This window comes from Oratosquilla oratoria, chromosome 9 (assembly GCF_046742065.1).
Source record: "Oratosquilla oratoria isolate Oo_2021 chromosome 9, ASM4674206v1, whole genome shotgun sequence".
Taxonomy (NCBI): domain Eukaryota; kingdom Metazoa; phylum Arthropoda; class Malacostraca; order Stomatopoda; family Squillidae; genus Oratosquilla; species Oratosquilla oratoria.
The window spans coordinates 47647875-47660165 of NC_134785.1; the positions used below are offsets into that span (position 1 = coordinate 47647875).

Genomic DNA, 12291 nt, shown 5'->3' on the forward strand with positions numbered 1-12291 from the left:
CTTCAATTATCTCAGATTAAGGCTGAAAGTGGACATGTCACCATTCGACGAAAACGATTGTTTGGAAGACAAGTCCCGCCCCCCCCCTCCACTTTTTTTTAATGAAATATATATTTCAATATAAAAAGAAAAAATCCTTAAAGATGTCGGAAACGAATAACAGCAAAGTCACTGAATTTCTACATTAATCAATTAGAAAACAGATTAACAAGTACCCAATAGTTGGGCAGCTTGTATCATTATAATGACTGGGATGGAGGATGTGGTTGCTTATATATATTGTGATTCAAAAGTACTTACTTGTGCGTCGATGACGTCTTCGGTTTCGGTCGCTCCTGGGTGGGCCCTTACATTCCTTTGCGGCACTTAACTCTCCACTTCTCTAGCCTAATTCCCTACCTCCTAACCATTAATGCTAGCTTATCGTATCCCCCCTTTCCGGGTACTGTACACTCCACTCACACTCGCATTCACCACCACCCACGCGCGGTCCTTGTTCGGCACTGTGCCACCCAAGCCAACGTGAGGCCACCCCCCCCCCCCCGCATTCGGGTGGGAAGGGGGATACCAGCGCTCATGCCCTTTGACCCCTTCTCCCCCCCTCCCAGAGAGGGGGAGGGGGTGCCAACCGTCCGTCCCCATCCGCGCCATACACACTCACGCTCACACCACACCCCCCCTTGATCTAGAGATCACCCTACTCCTCGTCTTCTCCTTCCTCTACATCGTAGTCCTGTAGCCACCTTGGCGGGCGTCTTTCGCGCTGGGGTCTCTGAGACACCCCATCCTCTTCTGTTGTCGCCCCGTGGCCTTCCTCCTCATCTTCTCCTTCACTCACTACCCGCCGTATATCCAAGATATGTCGCGGCACTCCCTCAACAGAAACATTGTTCCGGGAGTTCACCTCCGTCACTGTCCCTCTCGTCCACTGTGACGTGCACTTCCTGTCCTTTGGTCTCACCCATACCTCGTCCCCCACCTGCACTGAGGCGGGGCCTTCTTCGGCGTTGGCCGGCAGTTTCGGTCCCTGCAGCGGATGGCGCCAATCATATTTGAACACAGCCTTTTGCGGAACCGAGCCGTCGTCTTGGCCTGACCTGGGGGAGATATTATACCAGAAAACTGCCTCCGTCGGCGGTATTCGCGCCCTCTCAGCTATGGCCTTAATTGTACGATGGTGTCGTTCTACTATCCCATTTCCGCTCGGCCGGTACGCTGCCCGGAAGAAGCGTCTTGTGTTCCACTTGTCCAATGTACCTTTCAGTGCCTCCGACCGAAACGCCGTGCCGTTGTCCATCAGGACTTCATCCACTGGGCCCCGCTCCAAAAATACCTCGTCCATCACCCGCGCGATCTCTTCTCCAGTCTCCGCCTTCAGTTCTCGCCAAATGCTGAACCGCCCTGGGCCGCAGTCGACCATCGATAAGTATCTGGTGCCTTGATAGTGGGTTACGTCAATTGCCAGCCGCCCCCAATTCTCTTCCACGCAGAGCTCCCCCGCTGAATGCGGTCTGGGGGCTGGGTTTATGGACTGACAGCGGGCACACGCCCTCACCGCATGCCGCACCTCTTCCCTTGATATGTTCGGGTTAACCTTCCTTGCCAGGAACAATGACCTATCGACCCCTAGATGATGCGTTTCGTGCAACTCTTTCGCACGAAAGGACCCAGCGGCGCACATCTCGAGCTTCTCTTCCTGTTCTTCCTTCGCTTTCAGCCAGCTCTTCTTTACTCTGGTAATCGCGTCCGCTTTGTTCGCCTCCGACGATACCTTCCTCACCCTTATCTTCATGCCGAACTCGTCGATTAACTCTCTCAGGATCCCGAGGCGGCGCTTCACCAGGATCTCTGTAGCTCCTTTCGTGCGTACTCTCTTTTCAGCCGTCAGCACCGAGTTCGTCCACCCCTCTACCGTGGCTGAGTCCGTCCTGATCTCGATCTCACGCAGCCCCCATTTCAGCGCCAAATTTGTTCCTTTTATGACCGCGTCCAACTCTGACACGTTAATATGGTGGTAGTCGTCCTTCTTCCGCTGCCACGCTCCATCTTCGACTATTACGTTCCCTATCTCCAAGACGGCGCCGGTTGCGATACTACTCGCGTCGCACCATACTACGCCATGGTTCTGCTGGGGCGCGTTCCATTGTCCTCTCACAGGATCATCGTGCATCGTCCTCTGGACAACGTCGTGCATCATGGTTAGCGTGTCCTCATCAACCTTCTCTCCCCAATCTTTCGATCCCGCCCTCCTCTTAATGTAGCTACATGCCGTACGAAGCCATCCGGCGATCGGGTAGTGGCCCACTAATTTGCCACACAGGGAGAAAAGTTCTCGTTTACACATTTCGTCCGTCACCTTTGGGATCTCGTTCCCTCGCTTGAACATCAGCGTTCCTGCCGCGTTCCTTTCCAGTCGCAGTCCCAACACCGCTCCTCCCTCCAACGGCTCCGGTTTCTTAGCTGTCAATCCGTATCGAGCCAGATGTTCCACCACGTTCGACGTCGATACTATGCCATCGTCCACCAGTATGTCGTCTAGGTACGAGTCAGTGCCCTTCTTCATCGCTTCAGTCTTCCCCAGTACCGTCTTCAGGATTCTCGTCATGATCCTCGGGGCCGAGCTGAGCCCAAAACCAAGTCTGGTCAAGCAGTAAATTCTCCCCTTGTATTTTACTAGCTGGTACTTCCATAACTTCTTAGTCACGTGAATTTGCAAGTAAGCCGCCCGCAAGTCTACAACGGCGGACGCCCCCCTCCTTCGGCGCCACCTGCGTAGGGTCTCACTACATACATCTACAAAATCGTCGCCAGTATGACACTTCACGAACTGGTTCAGCTCTCGGAAGTCCAGCACCGGTCGTACCTTTCTCTTGGTTGGCTGCACTACCGCCATCAAGGGCAGGATTCCGCCCTCCACCGGTTCCTCCCAGGGACTCAAGATTCCTTCCTCGATCCATCGCTCCACTTCGAGGTCAAAGTCCTCCCTCACCCCCTCTCTGAGGGTCCGTGTGTAGCAGTCGACTTTATTCTTCAAGACGGGCGAGCTTTCCTTCGGATACCACTCCACTTCCCACTTCCGGCCGTCAAATTCCGCCCGGAAGTCCTCGTCCTCAATCGTGCACGGCGTCGCCCTCTCCTCAGGGTCGAGCTTCGGGCCAGCACCGCCCTCCGCGGCTCCCATTGCCATTCCTACGTCCTCACCCGGCCTCGGTCGGTTCTTCTTCCTCTCTTCCGAGTCCTGCCTCATTCCAATCCGTACGAGCCCACCGATGAACGTGACTTCTCCAAGCTGGGTAATTCCGTCCATTCCCAGCACCACGTCAATTCCCTCCAGAATCGTTCTAATGACGAGCACTCTTAGTCGTATCGGGATACCCTCCACTATCATTTCAATTTCCTGGTCGCCATCGCATATCGTCTCTCTCCCGTCGACTGTCGTCAGGGCCACATCTCCCCGTCTGAACTCTTGAACTATATCGGTCCTCACGATCGTGGTTGAACAGCCAGAGTCTATCAGCGCCCTCGCGCGTCTCCCTCGCACCCAAATATCCACGATCGGCATACGACTGAACGGTGTCCTTACATTTCCTCGGCGGCCCCTCGCATAGTGGCCGCCGATGTCCCGTTTCCCTGACTGCAATTTCGGGCCATGTGCCCTGGCTGATTGCACGAGTAACAGATAAGCTCTACCTCCTTACAGTCCCTTGCCAGGTGACCCAGTCTCCGGCACTCGTAACAACGGACCCTCGACAGCCCGCGCCATCTGTTGTAGTCACCCCCGAGCTCACCCGTTCTCCCTTCTCGGTTCGTGGCCTCTCTCACCCGCGCGCCTTCTCCTGCCGAGGGCATTCTCCTTTGTGTCTGTTCGTTGGCCACGGCCACCATCGGCCCTTCATCCTTAGCCTTAGTCAGGAGCCTGGCGCGGGCTATAAGTTCGCTCATGTTTGCCTTTGCTGCATTTTCCATTGCCTGCAGCCCAGTCGATATGTAATCCGGAAACCCATTCACGAAAGCCATCCTCACTACCATCTCCAGGGAGTTGCCTTCGAGATTAATTAGGCCTGCCAATCGCCTAATGTCATTTGCGAACACGTCAACCTGTTCTCCCGTCCACCGCATTCGCCGTAGTTTGCAGTACGCTTCGAAGGGACTCTCGCCAAAAACTCCCTGTAACCTCTCCTTCACCTTTTCCACTTCCTTTTGATCTTCGGTTGTCATCTCCATGTAGACGGATAAAGCCGCGCCCTCTAAATTTAGCGCGATGTAACTCGCCACATCCCTCACTCCCGTTAGCCGCGCGACCAAGGCTGCCTTTGTTAGCCACACGGAGACATCTCCTGTCCCGTCAAACGGCCTTAAGGTGACACTATTCACCTTGAACGGTTCTTTTTCACTCTCAGGTCCGGACATTGACGGCCCGTTTCCACTTGCGGCCGTAGTCATTTTTGCAGTGCCTAGATAGCTTGTGATTCAAAAGTACTTACTTGTGCGTCGATGACGTCTTCGGTTTCGGTCGCTCCTGGGTGGGCCCTTACATTCCTTTGCGGCACTTAACTCTCCACTTCTCTAGCCTAATTCCCTACCTCCTAACCATTAATGCTAGCTTATCGTATCCCCCCTTTCCGGGTACTGTACACTCCACTCACACTCGCATTCACCACCACCCACGCGCGGTCCTTGTTCGGCACTGTGCCACCCAAGCCAACGTGAGGCCACCCCCCCCCCCCCCGCATTCGGGTGGGAAGGGGGATACCAGCGCTCATGCCCTTTGACCCCTTCTCCCCCCCTCCCAGAGAGGGGGAGGGGGTGCCAACCGTCCGTCCCCATCCGCGCCATACACACTCACGCTCACACCACATATATATATGTATATATATATTATATACATACATATATACATATATATATATATATTCATATATATATATATATATATAATGCACTAAAAATCCACTATTATTTGGATTTAAGAAAAGAAGGAAGTAACGAATTTCCGTATATTTCGATCACTTACTGTGATCCTCTTCAAGCGGAATACATAGACATGAGAACATACATATCTTATATACAGATGAGAGAGGTAAAGTTAGGGAACATGGACAAGACATCTCATGTGACATCTATATTGTTACGCGGGTCATTTGGTAAATCGTCCGCTTTTACAATGTAAGGAAATAATTTATTAACTGCCAAGGTGGTTCTGTAATCTGGTGATTACATAACCACCTTGGCAGTTAGTAAATTATTTCCTTACATTGTAAAAGCGGACGATTTACCACATAACCCGCGTAACAATATAGATGTCACATGAGATGTCTTGTCCATGTTCCCTAACTTTACCTCTCTCATCTGTATATAAGATATGTATGTTCTCTTGTCTATGTATTCCGCTTGAAGAGGATCACAGTAAGTGATCGAAATATACGAAAATTCGTTACTTCCTTCTTTTCTTAAATCCAAATAATAGTTTTTTTTTTAGTGCAATTACTAATGTGTAACGACATTACTGGACAGTGATATATATATATATATATATATATATATATATATATATATATATATATATATATATATATATATATATATACATATATATATGCTCCCAAGTTTTAATCAACTGGAACACCAGTAGACCTGAAAATATGTTACATAATGTAACTTACATAATATACATGAAGTCAGAAAATGCCATAGTTTATACAATATTTCTTATACATCATTTACTGAACATATAGACCTCATCATATGAGTAGACACAATATAATATATTAGGCATATTATATGATATCCATATAATGATTGAAAAAATAGGGGGAAGGGGTTAACAAAGAGAGTCATGACTGTTAGTCCGACCCAAGGTCTATATATACCAGGTCTAACCACTTCCGACCGAATTTCGAGAGTGTTGGCGCAGCGGGCTCTCGACGTCACCTGGCTGTTAGCTGTAGCTGATTTGTTGCACGGGCATGTCTCTGCCTCCGCTCGCACCGCTCCACGCAATTAGTTATATTCTGACAATGAAGACCTATATATACCGGTATATATAGATCTTGCCAATATGGCTTATTGTACCATTAAGGGTTGTGGCTCAAACCAAAGAGGAATTAAGACAAATGTTAATTTTCATCGTTTCCCTGCAAATACACGAACATGTGAACGTGTACACACATAAGCACACACGACGATATCTCCCCTTCCCGTAAAATACAAGTATATAAACACACACACACACACACACACACACACACACACACACACACACACACACACACACACACACACTAACGCACACACACACACACACATACATGTGAACGTGTACACATATAAGTACACACGACGATATCTCCCCTTCCCGTAAAATGCAAGTATATAAATACACACACATCATAAAGTTCAAGTGACTCGGTGGCGCGATTGGTTAAGAGTCAGACATATAACAATAAGGTATCGGCGGTACCTAGTTCAAATCCTACCCAGGGTGGATTTTTTTTCAGTCTCGCTGCGCTTCGTGTCGTTACTCCAACTCTCGTGGGCGGGGAATTGGAGATGTGTGTGCGTGTAAGTTCATAGATTGGACATACGAGCTCTGAGCTCTGTTCCGGGAGGGAAATAGCTGTCGATCACGAGTCCAATACGTGATCCAAAGGACCAAGATGAATCACAAACACATGTGAACATGTACACATATAAGCACACACGACAATATATCCCCTTCCCGTAAAATACAAGTATATAAATACACAAACACACACACACACGCACACACATACACACACATATGTGAACGTGTACACATATAAGCACACACGACGATATCTCCCCTTCCCGTAAAATACAAGTATATAAACACACACACACACACACACACACACACACACACACACACACACACACACACACACACACACACACACACACATGTGAACGTGTACACATATAAGCACACACGACGATATCTCCCCTTCCCGTAAAATACAAGTATATAAATACACACACACCTCAATATGAACATACGACTCGGTGGCGCGATTAGTAGAGTTTCAGCCTTATTATACCGAGGTATCGGCGGTATCTGGTCCGATTCCTCCCCAGGGTTGAATTTTTTTCAATATCGCTGCGCTTCGAGTCATTACTCCAACTCTCGTGGGCGGGGAGTTGGAGACGTGTGTGCGTGTAAGTTCATAGATCGGACATACGAGCTCTGAGCTCTCTTCCGGGAGGGAGATAGCTGTCGATCACGAGTCAAATACGTGATCCAAAAGACCAAGATAAATCACACACACACATACACACACACATGTGAACATGTACACATAAAAGCACACACGACGATATATCCCCTTCCTGTAAAATACAAGTACACACACACACACATACACACACATATGTGAACGTGTAAACATATAAGCACACACGACGATATATCCCCTTCCCGTAAAATACAAGTATATAAGTACACATACGCACACACACACACACACACACACACACACACACACACACACACACACACACACACACACACACACATACACACTGATAATAGCAATGAGCTAGAGAGAGAGATAACGGGGGGGAAATATAATAATTCCAGTCTTCCCTAGCGTTTCACAGTTTTCTTTGTGTTTCACAAAGAGAAAACGGAAGCAGCCAGATGACGTCAGAAGCTGCGCAGAACGGCTCAAACGGTTAGACCTGGTGTATATAGATCTTGGTCCGACCGGTCCCAAACTGTGACGACGTAGCCAGACACTTTCGTCTACTGTTTACAGAGTATGACACGCAGCCAAACAAACGGCTCAGAGTATGACCAAATATCACACACACACACACACACACACACACACACACACACACACACACACACACGCGCGCGCGCGCGCGCGCGCACGCGCCTCTGCTCTCTTCCCCCTTTCCTCAGTTCTCAGACATTTCATCTCAAACACATTTAAACTTTTCCTTCCTGCCTCTCTTAAATTCCAAGTCCTTGCCCCATACAACACTGTGGGCACAATCACCTCTACATACAATCTCCTCTTTGCATCCATTACCAGTTGCCTATTTCTCATAACACTTATAAATCCCCCAAGACGTTTAATTGCTTCTCAATATACAATTTACCTACACTACTACTACTCCTCCCTTGCCTGCTGCATGCAACCCCAAGTACCTGTAAGAAACTGGTAGAAAGGAGGCAGAAAGAGGGGTAGAAGACGGGTTGTTACATTTTATAGGTAGGTTGCTGCTTGAGTCTATTTTCCGTCTGGTGTAGATAATAAAGATTGTAAATAACAGCCCGGGAGCTTGAAGGCATATTTGTATTTTTGCTGATATGACATTCATTTATAACCTGAGAATTATGCAGAGACTCGAGATTATTCTAAGTAAACAATATGAATTTAACATCACGCCTTTTGGGGAGGATCTTAATTATAAAGTTAAAGATCATTGGACTAAGGAAATCACTACGTCACTGCAAAGCTCACGTAGGATCTTGTATACTTGCTCTCGGGGGATTCCTTGGAAGAACATCGGAGAACGTTGTGTACTATTTGACTTAACAGAAGAAAGGTATAGAAGAACGCGGCAATTTTAATTTCCTAGACAGCAAATAACAACTAAAGACGTGAGTCGTCATATCCATAAGAGAAAACCGCAAGGGCGGCGACAGTGGTGGCAGCAGTGGGATAATGGATAGTGGTAGCAGCGAGTGAAAGAACGCACACAAATAAAACGTCTTCGAAGAAAAGCACTCAACGCACGCAAATAAAACGTCCTCGAAGAGAAGCACTCAACACACTTAAATAAAACGTCACCGAAGAGCACTCAACACACGCAAATTAAAGAAGACTGCACATGTACATGTGAAGAAAATTGGTGTATCCAAGCAATTACCAAATGCATTGTCCTCGAAGAAACAAAACAATTCTTCTACAAAGAAAACGCAAGCAACAACTCATGAATTCCAAGCAACATACGGGACAACGTAGTGCATACAAACCCCGCGTTGGTATGAAGATGAGCTAATGAAGGAGAAGGACGAATACAAGGATGTTTTGCTGAGGTGCGCGCCTATACGTATTGAGGGACGACTACAAGTTGAAGAGGAGTTGATTCAAATCGACATTGTCAACAGAGAAAGTAGAAAGTCACATGTATTATACTCGTAATTATATGTAGTTAGGATGGTCATGGAAGTTCTCAGTCATGAGCTTATTACCTCGCAGTGAAATGTCCAAAAGTTTTCGGGGGAAGAAAATACATTAGGGGTAAATAGATTCATTAACATAATTGATACAGTAATAGTGACAAATGCATACTAGATGAGAAAAAAAGAAATAGAAACTTGAAAACAAAAAATATATCATGAGAAGGGTAGGGCTGAGCTTATAATAAATTTCCAGCAAATGGAAAATAACAAATATGAGGGGAAAATCAATTAAACACTTTCAAAGTGTGATCAGGATCATATCAGGTCTTTGGTTACAATGATAAAGAGAACAAAAACATATTAAACAAACAGGGAATATCTAGCAAAAGTATACAGATAGTCTAAGGATTCAGATTGGATAGAAAGTATATCTAGTGACAAGCTAAATTTTCTCAAGGTACTAAGTTAATACCATCTGCACTATTGGTATACAGCAGTGACGAGATGACTACAGAAAAGCTACACTGGGATCTTAAAGAAACAATGGACTTAGATGAGATAGATGATCTTTTACAAGGTTATCAAGGAAGTAAAACAATTAGTCCATATTAGCACCATTAGGAATGCAACAATTGAAATAAACCAGGAACTCAAGGAGATATTACAGAAACAGAGGATCCGAACGTAAAGTTAAAAGAACTTCAACGAATGGCACATTTTAGTGCTATAATTGCAAGAAATATGGGCATACAGCACGAGTGTTATTACATGATTATTTGTAGCAACTGTATATATGAAGGTCACGATGAGCATCATTGTAAAAGCCCACCTTTCTGTTTGTATCACAATACAGTAGGACATAGAACACAGAACTGCAGAGGAACGCTAACTTTTTATATTCACCTAGAAACGAAAGGGATCCCCCCAAAAAAGAAAAGCACACACACACACACACACACACACACACACACACACACACACACACACACACACACACACACACACACACACACACACAAACAATCACACACACACACACACACACACACACACACACACACACACACACACACACACACACACACACACACACACACACTACACAGCTAAATCTAGAGTGACAGACACTATAGTGTACTGGACAGTGATGAAAAAGAGAACAATAATAGAAGATATAAAAAATAAATTTATTATGGCAATTAGAAGGACTTCTGTAGGACCCATCATATCAGGTAAAATCTCCAATAGACCTATTCAAATGTTGATCGAAACGGGATCTGCAGTAGATGTTATAACCAGTAAGGTTTCAAACCGATTGAAGCCGGGAGTGAAAATCTTGGAATCAATCCATTATTCATTGCAAGGAGTAACACAAAGTCAATTAAAACATTAGCTAAGACTGAGTTAGTTGTTCTTTTGCATAAACATGAACACTTTCACATTCCGGTGATAGTGGTAGAAGAATCTGAGGGTTTATTGAAAGGACTTGCAATAAGAAAAGAGGACATGATCATATGTCCGGGTGAGTTAGGGATTTTAGTGAAATCCTATTTTTAAATCAACTAGATTTAGAGCCAGTATCATGATAAGAGAATCTATTGAGATCGATGGGGAAGATGGCAATGCTAGATTGAATAGCGCTGAGGCAGGGCGGTCTATTCAAGAACAGATATCACAAGAGGAAGACAAAGACACATAGTGAACACAACTCAATGTTCAAGAAATCCCAGAAATTAATCAGAATTCATCATCTCCAAATGAAGCTTTGCTAAATGAGGAAGGTGGCGTAATAAAGTCGACATTATTGCGCACCAGAACAATTAATAGTGTAGAAGGGGAGTTGAAAGGAGTCACCGTAGACTCCAAAATTTTAACCATCCCAGAGAGAGGGTGGTGGATAGAAGGGTGGCAGATAGAGCGTTAACGGACTATATAGTGGTGACCAGGAGTATGGTAGGAAGAGTTAAGGATGCACATGTTCTAAGGGGAGAGAGTGGGGGAATATCAGATCATTTCCTGGTGGAAGGTAAATTGAGAGTGGAGAATAGGTGGAGAGGAAAAGGGCAGAAGGTAGGGAGGTACTTAGACTGAACTGCTTAAATGAGGGGAAAAAAAGGAGAATGAGTATAAGAAGTTGAGAGAGGAGTGGGAGAGAGTAAAGGATAGAATAGAACAAGGAGTGGAGGAATGGGGATGGTTCAAGGAGGGAATCATAAGGTGTGCAAAGATGGTGTGTGGAACAAAGAGGACGGGAGGAAATAGAAGGAAGGGTAGTGAGTGGTGGGATGAGGAAGCAAATAGATGTGTAGAAGAGAAGAAGCAGGCATTCATAGATTGGCTATAAATTAGGACGAGGGAATCGTATGAGAGGTACAAAGTAAAGAGAAAGGAAGTGAAGCATAAGATAAAGGAAGCAAAGAGGAGAGCAGATATGAAATGGGGAAAGAGTATGACAGAAAATTTTGAAAGTAATAAAAAGATGTTTTGGAAGAAAATTAAAAGAGGAAGAGGAGGCGAATCAAGTAGAGAATAAAAGGTAAAAGGTGCAGATGGAGAGATGATAATGGAAAAGAAGGCAGTGAGAGGAAGTTGGGTAGAGTAATTTAGTGAGTTGCCAAATGTGAAGGAGGATAGGGAGGGAAAGGTAGTTGCAGTGGGAAGCTCTAAGAAAATGAGAGTGATGAAGAAAAAGAAGGAACAATAGGGAAGGATGAAATGAAAGCAGCTGTTAAGATGATGAGAGCAGGTAAGGCAAAATGTCTGAAAAAAGGAGGTACAGTTATGGTGGACTGGCTGGTGAGGTTATTTAACGTTTGTTTAAGAGAGGGTAGAGTGCCAGAGGACTGCCTATATAGTTCCACTTTACAAAGGAAAGGGGGACAAGTGTGAGTGTAGTAGTTACAGAGGAATCAGCTTGTTGAGTGTAGTTGGGAAGGCTTATGGAAGGGTCTTGATTGAGAGGATTAGGAGAGGAACAGAGGGAGTAATTGGTGAGGAGCAGTGTGGGTTTAGGACAGGTAGGGGATGTGTAGATCAGATTTTTGTGGTAAGACAGATATGTGAGAAAGCTATAGGAAAAGGTAAGGATTTTTTGGGCTTTTGTGGATCTGGAAAAGGCTTATGACAGGGTAGACAGA

At 45.8% G+C, this 12291-nt stretch overlaps 1 protein-coding gene across 1 annotated transcript; it reads right to left on the reverse strand.

The window, feature by feature from the left end:
• Nucleotides 1–697: 697 nt before the first annotated feature.
• LOC143028066 (uncharacterized) lies at nucleotides 698–3187 on the reverse strand. The gene has a single exon (XM_076189707.1). The coding sequence runs from the start codon at nucleotides 3185–3187 to the stop codon at nucleotides 698–700; it is 2490 nt and encodes an 829-aa protein (XP_076045822.1).
• Between the last annotated feature and the right edge of the window lie 9104 nt (nucleotides 3188–12291).

Excerpts from the sequence above, each read along its gene's own strand:
- LOC143028066 (XM_076189707.1), bottom strand. The coding sequence starts at position 3,187 with ATGGCAATGGGAGCCGCGGAGGGCGGTGCTGGCCCGAAGCTCGACCCT.